Below are 20,705 nucleotides of genomic sequence, written 5' to 3' on the forward strand. Positions count from 1 at the left end.
CCCCTGGGAAAGGGGTTTGCCGATGGGCCCATAACGGGAACAGCTGCTCTGGGCCGGAACACAGGCCTCTGTCCTGGCCCTGAGGTCTCCGCGGTTGAGTCTTTTTCACAGGTGGCTCCTTGCCACGTCTGACATGGGACTGACTGGTCACATACGGCCACACGTGTGTTTGCCGTGCCTGCCCGCACAGGACCAAGTCTGGAGACCCACAACCCGCAGGGCTGACTGACGCCCTCTTCCTCCCCACCAGGTTGGATCTCCCCACCTGCCCGCCCTCCTCCACGTCCCAGGGTCCTGAGTCCCCATCCCACCAGACCTGTGACTGGTCGGCCGTTGACAGTCCAGCCAAGGCGGGGGGTAGGGCTGCCCCGGGCTGCACAGTGAAGCCACAGCCTGTCCCCGAGGCGCAGGCTGCGGTCCCCGGGTAGGGTGGTGAAGACGGGCAGCGCCAGGATGGTGAGGTGGACGCGGCGGTGGGCGCGGCCCACAGGGTTCTCGGCGGTGCAGGTGTAGGTGCCGGCGTCCCGGCTCTGTGCGCAAAGGGAGGGGTCAGCCTGGGAACTTCCCCTACCCCTGGAATGGCCGGAATATCCCCAGGGACCCGCTCCCCGGCAGGTTCCCATGGAGCCTCCAGCCCAGACAGGCAAAGTCACTGGCCCAAGGTCACACAGCTATCAAAGGGCTCGGCTCCAACACTGCACCAGTGCACTTCCCTGCAGCCTTCACACCTCGGCACCTTCGTAATCCGAGGCTGGACCACGGGATCCCAACAGTTACTGCTCACTGAGCGCCTGCTGCCCACCCGGCCCTGTGCTGGGAACATGACCTGCACCAGCCCGTCCACGCTCGCATCGGCCCCGAGGCAGGCCTACTTTTGGTGCCTTCTGGGGGAGGAGAAGTTTCGTGGTGCATTAGAGCAGGGCCAGGGCGCTCACCACTGCACTACCTGGCTCCCTGTGTGGCAGGGTCTGAGGCCCCCAGACGCCCTCCAGGTGTTCCCACTGAGCAGACGCCCATCGTCTGGAGAGCAGCCCACTTTCTAATTACAGAATCTGAGTGCTGATGGGGGAACGGGGTGGGGGACCCCATCCACGCCCTGGCTCAGGTCAACATCTATGACGTGCAGTTTGAAGACACAAAGTCATTGCCAACCCCACCCGCTGCCCCGTCCAGGGCTCCCTCCTGCCCCCAGGAACTAGCCGCAGAGGGCCTGATTCAAATCTCGGTTCTGCCTCTTGGCAACAGCATGTCTTGAAGAAACCGGGTACACTCTGAACCTCGGTTTCCTCATCTGTACTCGGGATGCTAACACCTACTTCTCCAGGTTCCTGGGATTAAAAGCCGCACAGCGCTCAGCACAGAGCACGACAAACGGGGCACCCAGCAGCCGTTTGCTGCTCTTGGTGCTGTTATTCTCCCCTGTGCTCCGGGGCGGGGCCCTCACCTCCGAGTTCTTTACCAGCAGCTCCCCAGACGGCTGGATGGTGAACTTCTCCTCGGCTCCCGACACAGGCTGGCCATCTTTCTCCCAGGTGATGTCGGGCTTGGGGCTGCCGCGGGCCGTGCAGGGCAAGAGGGCGTGGGAGCCTTCGGTGGCAGACAGGTCAGGGAGGCCAGTCTCGATCACGGGTGGGACTGTGGGGAGAGGGGGTCCACTCGGCCCTGGGCTGGGCTGGGGGTGCTGCTGCGTCTGCCCCAGTGCCCTTGGCACCTGGCCAAGCCTCCAGGGCTGTCCTTCACCCCCCTCTGCTGTCCCCACCAGCTGCCTGGTCACAGGCCATTGCCCGTGGTCTGGACAATCTGGCGACTCGAGTTTGGTGAAGTTAGGACAGGGTGACCCCATTGCACACACAGGCACACACAGCGACTGAAGGGACAGAAACGGTTCTTGCTACTAGAAAGCCACAATGAATGAGGGGTGACAGGACTAGTGTCCCACGAGGGGCCAGAGGAGGCGAGGGGATCACAGTGACTGTCTGAAGCCAGACCTCGGGTGCACAATGGGAGAAGACGTTTTTTTCCTGATTCCTTCTAGAACCACAGGCCGTGCTGGGGTAGGGGGAGGACACAGTAGGGGGAGGACACAGGGACGTGCTCGCCCAGGACCAGAGCCGGGAAGGGGAGGGAGCAGCTCTCAGGGGCCTTGACGCCCCCAGCTCACTGGGGCCCACCTCGTCCACCTCCCCGGCCCACCTAGCACCACCAGCCGCGTTTTCCCCACGGCGCTGCCTGCACTGTTCTGAGCGATGCAGAAGTAGTTCCCGGCATCCTCTGGGCCAGCCCGGACAATCCGCAGCTGTCCGCTGGGCAGAATCTGGGCATTCACTCCTGGATTTGGTGGGAGGAAAGAGGGGCTGGTGGCGGGGCAGCAGGACCCACCAGGAGGGCAGGAGGGCGGCGTGGGCTGCTCTGTGTGACCAGGCAGCAGGTGACCCGTTGTGGTCACAGGAGGTGGGGGGGACAGAGTGAGCACGGAAGCTGGACGTGGAGTCCAGCCAGGCTGCCCCTCCGACCTTCCAGCTCAGCCCCCGAGGGCTCAGGTGGACTCTCAGGCTCTGGGTGGTGAAAGGAGGTGACAGGGGGTGGGTGCACGCTCTGGGACCTCCCAGTGGGTAGGCGGAGGACCCCAGGAGCATCTCTTCTCCTGGCTTCACACTGGCTGCAGAGCAGGCTCACCTGCAGGCACACTGAGCCCCTCCTTCTGCCAGGCGATGCTGGGCCGGGGGATGCCCGAGGCCTCGCACGGCAGCAGCACCTCCTCCTCTGCCACGGCCCGCACCACGCTGGGCAGCGGCTTCACCACCGGGGAGGCTGCAAAGGAACAGGGCTGCAGAGGTCCCTGGGGACGCCTTGAACACCCAGGCCCCTCCAGCCAGGCGCTGCCGAGCACTGGAGAGAGAGGTCACTAAAGGGAACAAGGGGTTCTGGAACCCTCTGAATGGAGGACACGGGAAGGTTGACTCTTTTCTCCCAAAGAATTCCATCAGGAATGAGATCAGAGGCAGGTCTGGGCCGCCGGCCCCTGGGGCCTCCTCTCAGTCCCCAGCCCCACCTGCCCCTGCTCTCCGCCTGCCCCCTGGCCCCCAAGGTCACCGCTGTCTGGGCCGGGGCCCTTACCTTGCACAGTGAGGACCACGTGCTTGTGGGCCACGCCCGCGGAGTTGCGGGCCGTGCAGGTGTAGCGGCCGGTGTGGATGGGGAGAGCCTGCCGGATCTCCAGGGCGCCTGTGGGTGGGAACAGGTTGTGGAGAGGGCGAGGGCACCGGACACACATCCCCAGTGATGGAGCTGGCAGAGCTCTCCCAGCTCCCAACCCGGGAGTCTTCTGGTCCCTGCCACTCAATTTGCCCCCTGCCCATTTGTCAGCAGCATGGGGAGCCTGGGTGTTAGGCCTGCTCCCTCCCCAGAGCGTAACTGTGGGCAAGTCCCTTCTACTCTCTGGGCCTCAGTTTCCCCATGTGTACAATGAGGAATCAGACAGGAAGATCTCTAGACCCTTCCGGCTGGGATGTTCCAGGACCTGCCACAGCCCTGTCTGGAATGCCTGGCCCATCCATCGTTCCACAGGCCCTCGCCCTGCTATCCTCGCCATGCTCTGCCCAAGACTCACCTCCTCCAGGAAGCCTCCCTGGATTACTGTCTCCTCTGTTCTCCCTTAGCCTTGGGTGCTCAGTAAACACCATTTTAACCTTCTCAGACCACAGGCTGCACCTCAGCAGTCCAGAGAAGTGGTTTCTAAACTGTGCTCCGTGGACCCTTGGGGGCCTGCCGGGTGGGTGAGGAAGGGAGACCCACGGGACTCTGGACCACCCTGTCGCCCCCACTGCGGCCCCGGATGGAACCAGAACGTCGGCTGTTTTACAGTTGGGCTTCCCTGTAACCACTTGTCAGAATTTTGATTTTGTCAAGATTCAACCACTTGGCAATCCTTTGGATCCAAGAGAATTTGAAAACCACACATCTGGCCAGCGGTGCTCAGATTTCATTAACTAACCGACTAACAAATTTAATTTAAATCCTCATAAAGTTGCCAACTTTTTATTTTGGTGAACAAAGACATTTTAAAAGTCACCATCTGCTATCACCTTAATTTCACAAAAGAAATGAACCTGCAACACCAGAATATTAAGAAAGGCATAATTTCAGAATAAAGGACCATCCTTCTAACAAAACTGGCTTTATGAAGACTCTCACACGGCTGTTATTGTCCTCATTTTGCCATGAAACAGCACTGACTTGCCAACTGGCTTCAGGGAACCACTGATGGACATCAACGTTCTAGTGCATGGATGGGGATACTGAGGCCCAGAGAGGGCAAGGGGGTTCTCGCAGGTCACACAGCGAGGTAATGGCAGAGCCAGGCCAGAGCTTTCGTCATGCTCTACCACATGGCCCCAGGGGGCTGCTTTCACACCCTCTGCCCGATCCCCCTGGTGCACCCTCAGCAGCGGCTCCCGGGGCTCACCCTTACCCGCGGGCGAGACACGATAGCCGCTCCCCCGAACCCCGAGCTGGGTGCCCGCCTTGCTCCAGGACACCACTGGGGCCGGCACGCCCGTGCTGTGGCAGGTGAGGACCACAGGTGCCATCTTGGTCACGGTGAAGTCCGTCTGGTCGTCGGCAATGGTGGGGGGCACTGAAACGCAAGACAAGGCTGGGGGCCCTGCCGAGGTCTGCTGGGGAGCGCACAGCCCCGGGCCGGGTGGGTGAGAACTGGAAACAGAGACTAGGACACCAGGTGACAGACGAGGTGATGAAGGGCCAGGGAGGGAGGGGCAAAGGGCAGAAGCCACATTCGCTCACTCAGGAAGTACTTTTTGCTGGGCGTGGGCGACAGTTATGAACCACCACGCTCCTGTAGGAGCCAGAGGCCTGAGGGAGTGGCTCACGAGAGAAGGGAGCTTAGAGTCGGGGAGGCCAGAGAGGGCCTCCAGGGGATGTGGCATTTAACCTGAGATCTGAAGGAAAAGAAGGGGTCAACTGGGTGAAGGGTGTTCATGGCAGAGAGAACAGCATGTGCAAAGGCCCTGAGGTGAGGAACAAAAGCTGAGCAGCAAGACTGGATCCCAGAGCAAGGCAGGCCATGGGGTGAGCTGAACCTGGGGGCTCAGCGGGGCCAGACTGCACGGGACCTGGTGGGCCCAGGTGACACCTTGCATCCTGTCCGAAGGGCCGTGGAGGGAAGGAGTTCAACCACAGTGAGGACAAGATCAGATTTGGCTTTAGAACATTCTGGATTGGGCAGAGGCCTCTCCTGTAAGCTCCCATGTGCCAGGAACTGTGCTGGAGCCAGGGTCATGTCAGTGCGTGTTGGCAGATCAGAGAGGGCCTCCTGGAGGAGGTGGCCCCTGAAGGCTGAGAGGGAGCCAGCGCAAGTCCCCGCAGGCAGAGAGCGCACCCAGGGGAGGGAGGGAGGTGCTGCCCCGGCCCTAACTCACCGTGAACGGTCACCTGGTAGAGCCTGCGGGCCTCACCAGCCTCGTTGCTCACCACACACTCAAACTGGGCTGTGTCCTGGGGGCCGGGGGCTGCGAGGAGCAGAGCATTGGAGGGCAGGAGCCTGAGATGGACAGACAGACAGACAGACAATTGTCTGCTGAGTCACAAGCCAGCCGTGGTCTCCTGCCCGAGGAATCTGAAGCCAGGGGGGTGTCTGGCCCCCAACCCTGACTTTAGAAGTTTCTTCTAGAAATTTCCACCCCCAAAGGTCTAGCTGTCGAGTTTGTGGGCGACTTTAATCTTCATCCCTGTTTCTCTGTGACCCCATGTGTTTTCTACGATCGCCACTGCGATGACCTCTAGGATGCAGCAGCGACCACATCCAGACCCCTGACCAGGATGGCTGGCATTTTCTGAACACCCACTGTGGTCGTAAAGCTCCAGGAGCCCCTGGCACCCAACACAGCAAATCCTGGGTGAATTGACCCATGACCTGGCTCCTCTAAGGCTCCCAGGGGTCATTTAAGGATGAGCTGCATTTGACAGACGGGGAGAGCGAGGCTCCCATGGGTCCAGCTCAGCCCACAGGAACGTGGGCTCCTGAATGTTTTTAAACAGTGACTGTAACGGTTTTCTGTTTGGCTGTGTGTCCCCCCCACCCGACGCCCTGCCAGGCATCTCGGCGTAAGGGTGCCCCTCTGAGGTCGGGACCCAAGTTCTGGTGCTGGCTTCGGTGAGACTGGAGCACGGCCCTGCCTCGTTTCTGACCCGGCGCGCCCTCCGTGAGACGGGCGTGCCCTTCCCCACCCGAGCGTCTCCTGACGCCATGGGCAGGCACAGCTCAGTACCGGTAGGCGCCCTGCTGCGGGTGGAGGTCCAGCTTCTGTCCGTCCTTCCACCAGACCGCGAGGGGCCTGGGGGAGCCGCTGGCCTCACAGGGCAGCAAGGCGGGGGTGTGGGCGGTCAGCGTGAGGTTGGAGGGGCTGGGGGCGATGGCCGGAGGCTCTGGGAAGAGAGAAGTCGTCAGGAGACGGGGTGCAGGATTGGGGGAGGCCAGGCGCTACCACCTTCAACCCATCCCCGAGGAGGCAGGAGAATCCCCCCACGGGGTCCTCCCACAGACTCCCAAAGCCGGGGTGATGGGCCTCTGCTCACCCCTGAGGCTGGCGTCCCCCCCAACCACCTCCCCTTGAAGGAGGCCTCCAGGGTGCAATTCGCCACCAGCCCCACCCAGGCCCGGGCCCACCGGTGCCACCTCCACCAGGGTGACCGATTGGAGTGGAAAGAGCAGACGAGAGCTCTCAGGTCAGGGGTTCTGAATCCCGTCCTCTCAAATGGTTTACGTCTCGCACATGTTTTATCGCTCACTCAAATAACAGTACAGGACTAAGTGTGCGTAATGTATGCATAAAAATCAATATGCATCTTTTGAGTGTGCATGCTCAGAACTTTTTACAAATGGGCTTCACGGTCAAAACATTTGGAGCCTGTTGCTCTCAGCTCCTGACAGCTGGGATGACTCAGAAACTCAGCAGGCCCCAGCCCGGACAGAGGGTATATGCCGAGGCAAGGAGCACACTTTCCCCTGTCCACCTACCGAAGACCCGGAGCTCACGGCCCTGCCGATCGGAGCCCGCAGAGTTGGATGCCAGGCAGAGGTAGTGGCCGGCATCCTGGGCGAGGACTGGCTGGATCCTCAGGGAACCCTCTGGCAGAACCTGCAACCTGGAATACAGGGAGGGGTTGCCATGGGGACAGCAGACCAGAGAGGCCCTGCGAGGGGCTGCACCCCGGGTGGAATCTCCAGCAAGACCTCCCTCTGCCTCCAGCCTTCCCAGAAAGAGGGTCCTAACTCAGCAGTCCTACATCCATGAGGCCAAGGTCAGAGGGGTCACGGCCAAGGGCAGCGACCACACCCCAACCCAACATCAGAATGGGCAAGAGGGGCTGCTTTGGGCCTCCCGTGCTCCCACCTGGGCCTGGCCTCTCCTCAAGAGCCACCAGGCAGGGGCACCCCTGCTCTTTAGGAGAATGGCCCCTGGATCTGAGCACCGCCCCTTCCCAAGGGCCAGGTCTGTATGGTGTAACCCCGCCCCCGGCCACCACCGATTGGACTGGGGATGAACACGTCACTCAGGCTGGGCCAGTGGAATTCTCTGCCCTGGGAATTTGGAATTGGGATCCACAGCCAGCTCTGCAGGCTGTGTGAACTGAGCAGTGACAACTTGGGGGCTGTGGGACCATCTCTGCCATGTTCACAGAGAAAGAAAATACGGAAAACCGGTCTGAGAGGGAGACATGGAGCCCATGCACCCAGAAACAGAGCTTAGCAACCAAGAGTCAAAACCAGACAGATGGACAGACAGCACCCGGGCTCTCGATGCCCTTAATGAGCGGGCACGCCTGTGCTTGGGTTCTGAGAAGACCCGTGTCCTGATGGTGCAGCCATCTTTCTGCTCCGACTGCCCACATGGGTTTCTGTTTACAGCCCGCAGAGTCACCTGACACCCTCCCAGTGCCCTGCCCTTCCAGCTCCCACCTGGGGCTCCCAGGATCCAGGGGGGCCCCGTCCTTCCGCCAGCTCACAAGGGGCGGGGGCGCACCGTCCACCTGGCAGGGCAGCAGGGCCGTCTGGTTCACGGAGGCGTTCACTGTGGGTGGTCCCGGCCGGATGGTGGGCACCGCTGGAGAAGGGCACAGAGGAGTGGGTGCTGGGAGCCCGTCACTCAAAGGGGGGTGGGCGGGTGGGCGGGCTGGGGCCCACTCACTGTGGATCTCCACGCGGAAGGCCACACTGGTGCTGCCCGCGGCGTTGTGGGCTGTGCAGCTGTAGTTGCCGCTGTCGGCCGTGCTCAGGGCCTGCAGCTGGAGGAACCTGCCGTGCTCTGGGAACTGTGTGTGGGCGTCCGCCTGTACAGCGCCCCCCCCCGAGTGGGGAGACCCTCATCAGCGCTGGGCCGGGCCAGCCCAGCCCCCAGAAACCAGGTGAGGAGGACCAAGCAACCGGTGGGCCAGACAGTGGCCTCTGCCCCATCCCAGGCTGGCCTGCAGCCCCTGACTTGATGCCCAGGACCCTTGGGGGAAACAGGCTCCTGTGGGAGGGAGCGAGCACCCCGCCCCGGGAGCTCTGCCCCTCGGGGATGTTGCAGGGGGCACTCCAGCTCAGATCGGGTCCACAAACCGGCCCCATTTCAGGGGTGAGCACAGAGAACCTCAGTAACAGGCCCCAGCTCACACAGTCACCAAGCACAGCTCAAAGGTACAAGGGGAAGGACACAGGCTTGCCTCAGAAGCCCTGGGTGCAAATCTCAGCCTTGCCTCAGTGTCCCCACCCATAATGTGGGGTGACAATAATAATGGGGTGGAGAACGTCAGGACAGCAGGTGTGCAAAGTGCTGGCACAGAGCAGGCCCTTGGCACCGGGGATCCAATCTGGTCAGGGTCTGGGGCTTGAGAGGGACAGTGGGCAGTGCCCCTGGGTCCCCAGCCTGGCACCGACCTGTAGCAAGACGCCATCTCGGTGCCACTCGATCTCGGGAGCCGGATCCCCCTCCACTGAGCACTCCAGGACTAGCTGCCCTGGGGCCAGGCCAACCACAAAGCGGGGGCCTTGGGGCCCAATAATGTTTGGGGGGGCTGGGCAGGGAAGAGAGGGCATGAGAGATGGACTCGCCCCTGCAGGCCCCATCCTGCCTCCCTCTCCCGCCTTCACCCTGGCATCCCCTACCTTGAACCCTGACCCGGAAGCTCTTCTCGGCTTCGCCAGCAGGGTTCTGGGCCAGGCAAGTGTACAGCCCAGCATCGCCCACCTGGGGATGGAGCAGGGTGAGCAGCTGCCTCCGGCCCCAGCCTGCCCACCTCCTGATCTGGTTTCCTTCCTACACAACTAAGGACCCGGGATGCAGGCTCGGGCCTGCTGCGGCTGCCATCTCGCCTTTCCAACCAACTCATTTCCCGCTCTGGGATGTTTCTTCTTTATCTCCCGCTCACCCTTGCTTTAGGGCTACGGTAAAGCCTGCCTCCTCCAGGAAGTGCCCCATGACTGCACCAGCCCTTCTATGGCTGGGCTGGGGATTCATCTGTTTTCTGCATCAGCTTGGTTCTGGCCTAGCTGGGAGCTGCCAAGGGCATGGCCCAGCTGGGTCATCTCCACAGCCTTACACCCCACACAAAGGAGGTGCTCAGACAAACTTTGCCAAGTGCTGCCAGGTCCCTCCCCTCCCCTCCCCCAGCCTCATCCCCCAGTGGGCGTGGCCGCAGCACCTGCACACCCTCCACCCGGAGCACCCGCCCGGCCCTGCTGCTGTCCTCCGGCCTGCTCAAGGCCTGCCCGTCCTTATGCCAGGTGACATTGGGTGGGGGGGTGCCCCGGGCATTGCAGCGGAGCTCCAAGGGGGCACCAAGGGTCAGTGACAGCTCTGCAGGCTGGCCCGAGTCCTCGATGTACGGGGGATCTGCAAGACACGCGACCCTGGGTCAGCCGTGGGGGCTGCACACAGAGGGCAGGGAGCTGGGATGTGTCCCCAGCCACCCAGCCTCCGGATGCTGACAGCAGATGGGGTGGGCTGGGCTTGGGCTGGAGGGTCCAAAAAAAGTGAAAAACCACGGGCCCATCTCCCTGGGACAATTATTTGTGCTTCAAAACCAACAAGGACTTGGTGTGGAGGGGAACGCACAATTGACACCAGTCTTTCCAATATGGCACAAAACTTGCAAAATCTTGTGCTTGAGATCTAGGGCTCTGCCCCCAGCTTTCAGTGCCTCTTGTCCCTGCTTTGCGAGGTTTGGGGTACAGACCGAGGAGCGCAGCCCCAGGAACGAAGCACCCCGGCCGCCCAGCCCCTGCAGCAAGGTCAGCGAGGTGTCCCACGTGAAGCGGCTGTTCCCCAAGCCCCCCTCCCAGGCGGCTACCCCAGGAGGGGCTCCCCTCTCTCACCGCCTTCTGCATCGCCCCCAGAGCCCCACCCTCCCCGCCAGGCCCAGAGAAGCTGACGCTGGGGCAGGTGACCCACCCATCACTGTCAGCTGGAAATGCCTCCTTGCCTCCCCCGCCTCGCTCACGGCCACGCAGGAGTAGCTCCCGGAGTCACCAGCTTCCGCGCTCTCCAGCAGCAGGCCTGGTCCCTGTTCGAGGCTCTGGGACAACAAAGGCTCCCCATCCTTCATCCACGACACTAGGGGTGGGGGGTTGCCCTGGGCTTCACAGGGGAGGAGCACCGGGGAGCCACGGACCACTGCCACGTCATTCTGGAACTCCACTGGCTCCAGGACAGGGGGCTCTGCGCAGGGCAAAAGTGTGGGCAAGAGTCATTTTATTCCTCGCCAGGCAGCCCTCACCCCTGGACCTTTACACAGGCTGCTTCTATTGTCCTTCTTCTGGACAACTCCTTCTCATCTCCAGTCCTTGGCTTGGACCTCACCTCTTCCAGAAAACCTTCTCTGAGCCCTGGAGGCCAGGTGCCCGCCTCTGTGCTCTCACGGAGCACTCTCCTTCCCCTGGGATCAATTAGTGGCCTGAAATGCCGATGTCTCTTTACAGAGTTGCTTCCCGCACCGACCTCCTGGTGTCAGGGGCCACCTCTGCTCACTGCCGCATCCCTGTGCCTGGCAAGGGCCTGGCACACCACAGTGTCCAACGAGTACTTGTGGGGCCAAAGGACCCGCTTATTCCACCCCCTGCACCGTACCGTGCACCTGCAAGGTGAAGTTCCTGTCGGCCACGCCAGCCGGGCTCACAGCCACACAGGTGAAGATGCCAGAGTCTGCCAACTGCACCTGGGAAATCCTGAACGCCTCGGGAGGGGAGAGGGAGAGAGAGAGGCGGGCTTGGTGGAAACAGCCCCTCCCTTTTGCATCCTGTCTCCCAACAGCTTGCAGCCCGAGGGGCAGCTGGGAGACACAGCACAGGCCCAGCTGTGGCTGCCGGGCCCCCAGAATCAAGCCCCAGCTCCCCGCCCGGCCCGGCTGCCTTCTTCACCGGCTCCCTCTGCAGCCGGACGCCCTGCTTCCCACGTTCCAGGGCCTCCACGTCCCACCCCTAGGGCAGCCTGCTAGCACACCCCCTTCTAGAAAGACAATCCCTGTTTGCCTTCAGGGCTCGCCAGAGTTGCCTCCACTCACTGTCTCCACTGTGTGTCCCCCCACTTTCTCTTGAACCCCCTTTCGCCCCTAACACTCCTCCTGAGCTGCTTAGTGTCCCTGGTGACCCTGAAGTGTGTCTTCACTGGGCTTCCGGGACAGCATGGTCCTCCTGGATGTCCTCCTACTCCTCCTGCCCCCCCCCGGCCACCTGGGGTTCCGTTGCTGGGTCCTTTAGACTGGTCCCCAAACTAGCGGCCGGGACACAGTCCACACTCGTTCCTCGGGGCTGCAGCCACTCCCCGCCTCCAGCGCCTCCTGTTTGCTGATGTCCCTGAAGGTCTGTCTCCTGAAATCCTGCGTGGAGCCGCGACTGCCGGCTGCCCTGGTCCCTGATGTCGATGAGCCCCTCCACTACCGTGGTGAAACTCCTCCCCTCAGTCCGCCCCTCCCACAGGGGTCCCGTCTCAGACAACAGGCCTGCAGCCTTCCAGGTTCCCAGATAAAGCCCCCAGAGTCGTCCTCAGCTCCTCCATGCCTCTCATCCCCCACACACTGCCAGCTCTGACGGCCTCCGCCACACGGCTCTGATCCAGGCCGCGTGGCTCCCCTAACGACCCTCCCCGCTCTGCCCTTGGCACCACAGTCTGTTGTCCACACAACAGGCAGAAGGGTTGTCTAAAAACCTAAGTCACAACCCAAAAGAATTTAGAGACTCAAACAGACAGTACATTCACCCATGATCACAGCAGCACATTCACAAGAGCCAAAAAGTAGATGCAACCCAAGTGCCCATCGACGCATGAACGGATAACAAAACGTGGTCCATCCACAGGATGGAAGATGATACGGCCACAAAAGGAAGGAAATCCTGACAGGTGCTACCACATGGGTGAACCTTGGAGACAATCATGCTAACTGAAATACGCCAGACACAAAAAGACAAATCACTGACATGAGGCCCCCGGAGTCGTCAGATGCATAGAGACAGAAGGGAGACGCTGGGGCTGGGGCTGGGGCCGGGGAACAGGGCGTGAGTGTTTAATGGGGACAGAACTTCAGTGTGGGAAGATGAAAGAGCTCTGGGGACGGATGGTGGTGATGGTCGCACCACAATGTGAATGTGCTTAATGCCAGGGAACTGTACACTTAAAAATGGTTAAAATGCTAAATTTCATATTATACGTATTTTACCACAAGAAACAAGAAAAAAATGTCGCATCATGAGGCTTCTCTGTGAAACCCTCCCAGGGCTCTCCCTATCCCTGTAGGAAAACCCGTCTTCCAAGGACGTACAAGGTCCTTTGTCCCCTGGCCTCCTCCCACCAACACTCCCCGACTCTACTCCTTGAACACACAGGCACATGCACGCCTCATGGCCTTTGAATTTGCTGTTCCAACACTGCCTGGAAGCTCCCTCTCTCACCTCCTTCAAGCTCTACTCGAGTGCCACCTTATCCGAGCACCTCTCGCTGACCATCCTAAAGTGGCACCCTCCACTGCCACCTCCCACCCCCTCACCCTAGTGTATTCTCCGGAGCACACATCCCTTGTGACATTTCACTTTTATATCTGTTTATTTTCCCTCCCTCTCTCCCCGAGGCTGCAGGAGCAGAGGCTTCATCTTGCTCACTGCTCTATCTTGGTGCCTGGAACTGCACCCGGAACAGCAAGGACTGTGTAAGTGTTGCTGAAGGCATGAAGACTTCGCTCAGGCACCTTCTTCCAGGAAGCCTTCCCTGATTTCCTCCACCCTGGGTCAAGCTGAGTCGGGTGCAACCTGAAGCTGTGCCTCCCTCCCTGGGCTGTAAGAGCCTGAGGGCAGAGGCCACTGTCATCTCTGGGGTTCCATTTGGGAGTGGGGTCCTCTCGTTCTCCCCGTCATAAACCTCTGCACGTTTATATTATTATTATTCTAAAAACCATTCAGATGTGTTTTTAAGCCCGAGCTGCATGAAGCATGTACCTGGGGCCTGTGATCTGCAGGTCAGTGGGCCGGGCAGCTGCTCCCTTACCTGAGGGTGCGGCCCGAGCTGTGGAGGTGGGTGCGCTGGGAGAGCGGCAGGGGCAGGCCGTTCTTGAGCCAGCTCATGCGGATGGGCGGGGAGCCCCGCACGGGGCACGCCATGGTAACCAGCTCCCCAGTCCTGCTCACCAGGGTCCCCGCGCCCTCTGCCCCCTGCTCGATGGTGGGAGGCACTGTGGAGGGCACGGAGAGAAAAGAAGAAAAGAGAGGCAGTGAGGGGGTCTGGGGAGGGGACGTGGGCTCCTCCCAGAGAAGCTCCAGGAGGTGGCACTGACACCTAAAATTTTGCTGCAAGCAGCTATCACATCTGGGGCTTCAGAGCCACACCCACCCCAGGTGAGGATGCAGCCCAAGGCCTGGGGGACATAGCCACACCCTGTGGCCCTCTTCTCATTTCCTTTATCCCCCGACTCTCCTGCCGCCCCCTCAGCTGGGGTGGTTGTGCCTCGTCTGAGGCGGGGGGCGGAGGCCCGGAGGTCAGACAGTGGCCTGGCTCACGGTGTGGGTGTGGCTGCGGCCTGAACCAGGTCTCCTGCGTCCCGGCCCCTCTGGATGCCCCAGAGGAGGCCCCGCGACGGTCGGGCAGCTCACCCAGCACGCTCACGGTGTGCAGCCGGGCGTCCTCCCCCGCCGCGTTGCGGGCCACGCAGGTGTAGGCGCCCGAGTCCGAGGCCCTGAGGCCCTTCAGCACCAGGGAGCTGCTGTCCAGGTAGAAGCTGCCAGGGAGGGAGAGCCAGGGCGGCTGCGTGAGGCTCCGCGGGCCCCACTGGGGGCACGGGGAGGGCGCAGGCTGGGCCTTACCGGAGGTGGGGGCCCACGCCCTGGCCAAGTGGGGCGCCGTCCTTCAGCCAGGCCACCTCGGGTGGCGGCTGCCCGTCAGCCTCGCAGTCCAGCCGCACGTCCTGCCCCTCCAGGATGTTGTGCTCCTGCGTGGCACCCGAGCTCTGGATCCGGGGGGCCACTGTGGCAGGGGCTGCGGTGAGGCCCGGGTGGTGGCAGGGCCAGGCGTTGGGGAGGGGGCACACCGGGAGGGACATAGGGCGCAGACGTACCCAGCACGGCCACCATGAAGTCCTTGCGGGCCTCGGCCTGGGCGTTCTTGGCCACGCAGGTGTAGGTGCCAGCCTGGGTGGGCTGCAGGCGACTCAGCTGGAGGCGGCCGCCCCGGGAGACCACACCATGCGCCACGCTGCTCTCTGTGGGATGGAGGGGCGTGCCAGGCCTTCACCTGCACAGACCCACTGCCCCAGGTGCCGCCACTGGGCCCAGACACCAAAGTCACATGACTCCCTGAGCAGGTGCCTGTCCCCCATGCTCACAGGCTGCAAAAACCCTAGGAATCATTGAATAATCCACGTCCTTCTTGTGCTTGTAGGGAAACTGAGGCCCAGACAGCGGCCAGGCCTCCTGCCATCTCCATCACCACCTTCCTCAGCCTGGTCTCTTTGATTGCTCTATTCCTTAAAACCTATTTCCTTCCACTGTGACATTTCTTCCCAAGGGACCCCACTCCCTTCAGGGTCCAAGACTTGGTCCTCTTCCTGCTGACTCTCAGGCCCACCTCACCACCCACCCTCCCTCCAGCTCCCTGTTCCACTGATGGAGGCTTCCAATCGAAGTGAGCCAGCCGCTCACTGTCCCCCAGGCAGGTCACGCCAGGGGCTCCCCCTGGGCCTCTGCTCAGGCTGCATGCCCACCCCCAGCCTGGAACGCCTCCCCCTTCATTCTCTCAGCTGCATCTCTGCCCTGAAGCCATCTCGAATTGCACCAGCCCAGGCTGACCCGTCCTTGCCCAGACCCTCGCCTGCCCAGCCAGCCTTTCAACACATAATGTCTTGAGCACCAGCTACATGTCCAACTGTGACTCGGGAATCAAAGATGAGTGGGACGGTCCCCGTCCTCAGGGAGCTCAGGGACAGTGAAACAGGCACAATCCTGTGTGATCAGCCCCGGGAAGCCCCTGACAGAGCCGGGAGATCAGGCAAGTCTTCCGGAGGAGCCGAGCCTCACTTGAGGCTTGGAGGTGAGTACGAATCAGCCAGGCGAGAGTGGAGGCGGTCTGGGGACTCAGGGCGGGTATGTCAGGGAGGAAGAAGTGTGTGCCGAGAGCTGGAGGCAAGAGGGAATAGGGCCTGAAGCAATTCCCCTCCCAGGTAGATACCAAAAAGAAAGGAAAACATACGCGCACACAAACACCTGAACACAAACGGTCACAGCACATTACTCATCCGAGCCGACAGGTGGAAACAACGCAAGTGCCCATCAACTGACAAAAGGATGAAGGACAAGTAGTACATTCACCCAATATTACGTGTGGATATGGAACACGGGATATGCAGCCATAAAAAAGAATAAGGAAAAAACAATTTGATTTAATTTTAAAAAAGAATGAAAAACTGACACATGCTACAATACAGATGAACTTTGAAGACGTGATGCTAAGTGGAAGAAGCCAGACACAAAAGGCCACATATTGTATGATTCCTTTTATATGAAATGGCCAGAAGAGACAAGTACATGGAGACAGAAAGCAGGCTAGTGGCTGCTGAGGGCTGGGGTGGGGTGGGGTGGCGTGGGGAGGTTTGAGAGGAAATGGGGCATGAAGGGAAATAGGTGTGGGGTTTCCTTTTGGGTGATAAAATTGTTTTAAAATCGATTGTGAGGATGATCTGTGAAGATACTAAAAATAATTGATTCATACTCTTTAAATGGCTGACGTAGAGTATGTGAATTACATCTCAATCAAACTGTTACAGAGAGAGCGGAGGGAGCGGGGCGTGTGCAAGGAGCAAAGAGCAGCTGGGCCTGTCTGAGGCCTGGAGCTGGACAGAGAGGGGGTGCTGGCCCGGACCCGCAGGGCCTCCTGGGCTGTGGGCTGTGGTTCTGAGGACTAGAGCCACAAAAGGATGCAACAGACAAAGGGCCCCCTCAGAGCTGCACTTTGAGATCCCTTCTGCCCTGCGTGGATCCTGCACTGGAGGCACGGAGCGGGCCAGGAGACCAGAGTGGGGACTGCTGCCCTTACTCGGGGGTCAGTGGTGGCTAGAATGGGGAAGGCCGTGGGTTGAGAGCAGTGGGCTGGCCCCTGAGGCATTTAGCAGCCTACACAGTGATGGATTTGCTGACTGACCGTGCAGGAGGAGAGGAAAAGAGTGAGGCCAGGATGAAGGCTGGGCGAGGCTGACCGATGGCCGGGCCAGGGCAGAGCTGAGTTACTGCAGGAGGAGCAGTTTTGGGGGCCAATGCCAAGCCCACGGTCAGGCCAGGGGGGCCCTCCACACCCACCCTGCATTTCCATCGTGTGGGAGCCGACTGTAGGCACAAACTCAAGATGACTTCGAGCCCCCGTGGGAACAGTTCCCCATGTTGAGATTTCAAGGGCCAATAATGTTGAAAGACAAACAGCAGGTGGGACCTACAGGCTGCTGGCAGCCTTTCATTTTGCCCGGTAGGAACAGCGAACAACCATCAACTCCTTCTGTTCTCACTGTTGTTTCATTAAATAAAGGAATATTCGGCACTAAAAAGTTAAGAAGGACGTGATGCACTCACCAACGGGCATCCTGTCCTTCAGCCAAGTGACAGCAGGCGCAGGGACCCCAGTCACGTCACAGGTCAGGACCAGGGGGCTCCCAGCCACCTGGCTCACCATCTCCGTCCTGGGGTTCTCAAATGTTGGGGGCACTGCAGGAGAGAATCCAGGTCCCCAGAATGCTAAGACTGGGCCTCCCACTTCCTTCCTCTCAGGCGGGTCAGGGGTGCCCGAGGGGCCCTTGCCTGTGGTCACGAGTTGACATCTTATGCTTTGCTACTGATGGAGACAATGGCAGCTGCCATGTCCACCAGGCAGCTCTAACGGGCTCCCCCTCACCCCCAGCTTGAGCCACACCCAATTAAATGCCATCTGTGCTCTGTCCTCAGGCTGGCGGGACAGGCCTGACGGGCTCAAGATGGAGGTGACATGGCCCCAGGCCTCCGAGTGCCTGATCTCTGAGGGCTCCCGCCCCAGTGCTCGCGGGCCTGGCCTGGGCCCAGCACTCTACAGACGTGGTCATGGCAGTCTGTCCACTGAGCGCTTCCCGCTCCCGAGGGGCAGGTGCAGCCTTTAGCCTCTTTTGCTGAAGACACACCTGAGGCTCAGGGGGACAAAGACACGCTATGGAGCTCACAGAGCAGGTCACAGGCAGAGTCCTATTTGGATCCCGGTCTTTAATTCCGGATCTTGTGCCCTCAACACTCGGCAGCCCCGCCTCTTTCCAGCTACTGCCCTTCCCACCCCTGGAGGCCCTGTGCCGCTGGGGGTCCCACGGCCGTGCCCGCAGGCTGGTCCCCAGCTTACCCTGGACAGTGAGGACGAACATCCGCATGGCCTCCCCGGCCGCGTTACTGACCTTACAGCTGTACAGACCTTTATCCGACACCTGGGACAGAGAGAGCACGTGGTGATGGTGGGCACAGACTGGGTGGGGGGTACCCAGGGCTGCCCCAAAACTTGTCCCAGAACCTTCCAGAGCAGGGACTCCCCACATACACTGGACCTGCCTGGGAAGCCAAGGGGAGGTGGGGACTTTCCCAAGAGCCCCAAGAAGCAGGAGGACGGAAGCTCCAGACCCCCACCCTCCCTGGGCCTGCCTATCAGCCAAGCCTGAAGGGAAAGACCCCCTGGCTGTGGGGATGGAGCTGGGCCAGGACAGCAGAGCCCGGGGTGGATCTGCAGAGAGGCTGCAAATATTCATCCAACAAATGCTACGTGCGTCTCATCCACACCAGGGAGGGGGGCGGAACACCCCAGGGAGTCATAACCAGAAGGGCTGGGAAGAAGCTTCTAGATCCCAGGGAGAGTGAGGCAGGCTGTGGGGAAGGGACCTGCTCGAGGTCAGTCTGTGTGTCAGGTCTTAGGCAGATCTGGAGGCCTGTGGTCTTCCCATGTCTCTCAAGCTAGAGGCTACTCATCGCCTTGGCTTGGGGTCCCACAGGCACAGGAGGCAGCAGCCCCCACACCTGCCACACAGCTGCCCACAGGCCCCCCCCCAGGCTCACCACAACCAGAAGGTGACACCTTCACAGCTGCTCACAGCTGCCCATGCCACCAGGCTGCTCACCTGGGTGTTCAGGATCTCCAGCCTCTGCCCAGCCAGCAGAGTCTGGGTCCGCTGTGCCAGGACCAGGGGCTGCCCATCCTTGTACCAGGTCACCGTCGGCTCTGGGAACGAGTCTGTCTCACAGCTCAGGATGGCCTTGTCCCCCGCCCGCACCAGGACCGCATCTTGGGAGCCTCTGGGAGCCTGCCTGAAGGTGGGGGGAACTGGGGTGGGAGACGAGCAGAGTGAGGCACTGTGGCCTTCTCTGTGTCCTCCCCAGCTGCAGCCACAGGTAAACAGCTTATGGAGGCCCACAAGGGTCACACAGTGGTCCCCACCCCTGGGGCCGGCACAGACACAAGGAGAAGGAGGAAGGGAATCCAGGCCAGCATGCCAAGGACCTGGGGGGCGACCTGGGAAAAGCCTCCTGCCCTCTCTGGGCCTCAGCCTCCCAGAGGCTCCAATGGCTCTCCTGGGCTCTTTCCTACACAGGGCAGCCCCCAGCTGGGTTAGAGCCCTCTGCGGGGGTCCCCGCAGCCCCTTGTCTCTCCAGCAAACCAATGCAGAAGTCTCCACCCCCGGCCGTGAGCCCACAGGACCTGGTACGGTGTCTGGCGCACAGTAGGTGAACACACACCGATGAATGAACCAGCCCTGGGGCTAGAAAGAACCTTCCAGTGGGTCCTGGCTGGTGACCTCTCAGGCCAGCTTTTCCCCAAGAGGATTCTGAAGACCAGGAGCCCCGACACAGGCTTCACGCCCAGAATCACATCGCCAGCCAGGCTCGGGAAGGGCCGTCCTGGGCCAGTTCCTGTGGTTGTTTCACTGTCTCCTCCTCAACCCAGAGCTCGCCACGAGCCAGGCACCGGGCTAAGTGCTCACGGGCCATCATTTAACCCTTATACCAACCGTCACCTTACAGGTGAGAGACCTGAGGCTCATGGAGGGGGAGCGATTTGCCCAAGGTCACAGAGCAAATGAGCGCACAGCTGAGTTTCAAACCCAAGTGTATCCAACTCTACAGACCAGGATCTTAACCACCGTGCCTCCCGGACATCGTTGCTGCAGGAGCACGTGGGGCGCCCCAGGTTCCCCCGGGGCCGGCTGCCCCTGTGCGGGCTGTGCCGCCCGAGAGGTGTGGGGCTGAGGGCTGACTGAAGGAGTGGGGACGGTGCAGGCAGGGGACAGACAGGACGCACCCAGCACGCTAAGCTGCACCAGCTTCTGGTCTCGGCCAGCAGCATTGAGGGCCTCACACACGTACGTCCCAGAGTCCGAGGGCTGCGCCCGCGACAGCTGCAGCGTGTGGGTGCCTGTGGGGGAGCAGCCCCTCGCACCAGCAACCGAGCCCCAGCCCCCAGGCCCCACCCCACGATCCTAAAGCCCTCCCAGGCTCCCAAGACGGCCCCAGGTTTGGGGAAGCAATTCTGGCTCCCCACATACCCTCAGAGCTGGGCCCCAAGCCTCAGTTTACCCACCAGGCAGAAGGAAGACCTCCCCTCCCAGGGAGAGGGCCCGGCTGTCCTTGTACCACGTGACCTCGGGGCTCGGGTGAGCGTGGACGTCACAGGGGAGGGAGACGCTGCTGTTGAGGATGGCGGTGACCTGCTCCGAGTTCAGCCCTGTGATGCGTGGCGGGACTGTCCCCGTGGCCACCGGGATAAAGAAAGACACTTGAGGATGCACACTGGCGGGGGAGCAGAGAGCCACAGAGCGAAACACAGGGCCTTTACGAGCTCCTGGTGCTTCCGCTCGGCACATCGTCACGCTTCGCAGCAGCACGCACTGCTTATAACTGTCTTACAGACGAGAACACGGGGGCTCAGAGATCAGAGAGGGAGAGTCACTTTTCCGAGGCCACTCAGCTGGTCAGGGGCAGAGCCAAACTATCTTGAGGTTTGAGTCCTAGACTTTGAGTGCTCAACACTGTCATCCCTCTATCCCTGAGGCCACAGCTGCCCCACATCTGGAGGCAGAGCTCACAGCCCCTGAGGTGCATGCATCATAAGAATGCAGCGGTCGAGAGGGCCTACCATGGGGCGGTGAGACCCCGCACCGGGTGACCTCCCTGAGTCTGTCTC

General features: G+C 61.1%; 1 protein-coding gene across 8 annotated transcripts in view; it reads right to left on the reverse strand.

Moving 5' to 3' along the window:
* The window catches only part of HMCN2 (hemicentin 2), a 145,642-nt gene that overhangs the window by 24,734 nt on the left and 100,203 nt on the right, over nt 1–20,705 (reverse strand). For all 8 annotated transcript variants that reach the window (XM_070518523.1, XM_070518522.1, XM_070518525.1 and 5 more), the window contains 25 exons: nt 20,103–20,264; nt 19,824–19,937; nt 18,646–18,848; nt 17,883–17,964; nt 17,096–17,227; nt 14,596–14,739; nt 14,345–14,504; nt 14,135–14,259; nt 13,533–13,716; nt 11,127–11,224; nt 10,452–10,718; nt 9,703–9,893; nt 9,167–9,248; nt 8,939–9,075; nt 8,208–8,349; nt 7,979–8,123; nt 7,037–7,164; nt 6,288–6,444; nt 5,439–5,560; nt 4,472–4,636; nt 3,118–3,225; nt 2,677–2,811; nt 2,194–2,328; nt 1,445–1,635; nt 317–530 (listed from right to left, as the gene is read on the reverse strand). In XM_070518523.1, coding sequence (XP_070374624.1) covers nt 317–530; nt 1,445–1,635; nt 2,194–2,328; nt 2,677–2,811; nt 3,118–3,225; nt 4,472–4,636; nt 5,439–5,560; nt 6,288–6,444; nt 7,037–7,164; nt 7,979–8,123; nt 8,208–8,349; nt 8,939–9,075; nt 9,167–9,248; nt 9,703–9,893; nt 10,452–10,718; nt 11,127–11,224; nt 13,533–13,716; nt 14,135–14,259; nt 14,345–14,504; nt 14,596–14,739; nt 17,096–17,227; nt 17,883–17,964; nt 18,646–18,848; nt 19,824–19,937; nt 20,103–20,264 — 3,723 coding nt within the window. The remainder of the gene's footprint in view (nt 1–316; nt 531–1,444; nt 1,636–2,193; nt 2,329–2,676; nt 2,812–3,117; nt 3,226–4,471; nt 4,637–5,438; nt 5,561–6,287; nt 6,445–7,036; nt 7,165–7,978; nt 8,124–8,207; nt 8,350–8,938; nt 9,076–9,166; nt 9,249–9,702; nt 9,894–10,451; nt 10,719–11,126; nt 11,225–13,532; nt 13,717–14,134; nt 14,260–14,344; nt 14,505–14,595; nt 14,740–17,095; nt 17,228–17,882; nt 17,965–18,645; nt 18,849–19,823; nt 19,938–20,102; nt 20,265–20,705) is intronic.

Source organism: Equus asinus, chromosome 10 (genome assembly GCF_041296235.1).
Source record: "Equus asinus isolate D_3611 breed Donkey chromosome 10, EquAss-T2T_v2, whole genome shotgun sequence".
NCBI lineage: Eukaryota > Metazoa > Chordata > Mammalia > Perissodactyla > Equidae > Equus > Equus asinus.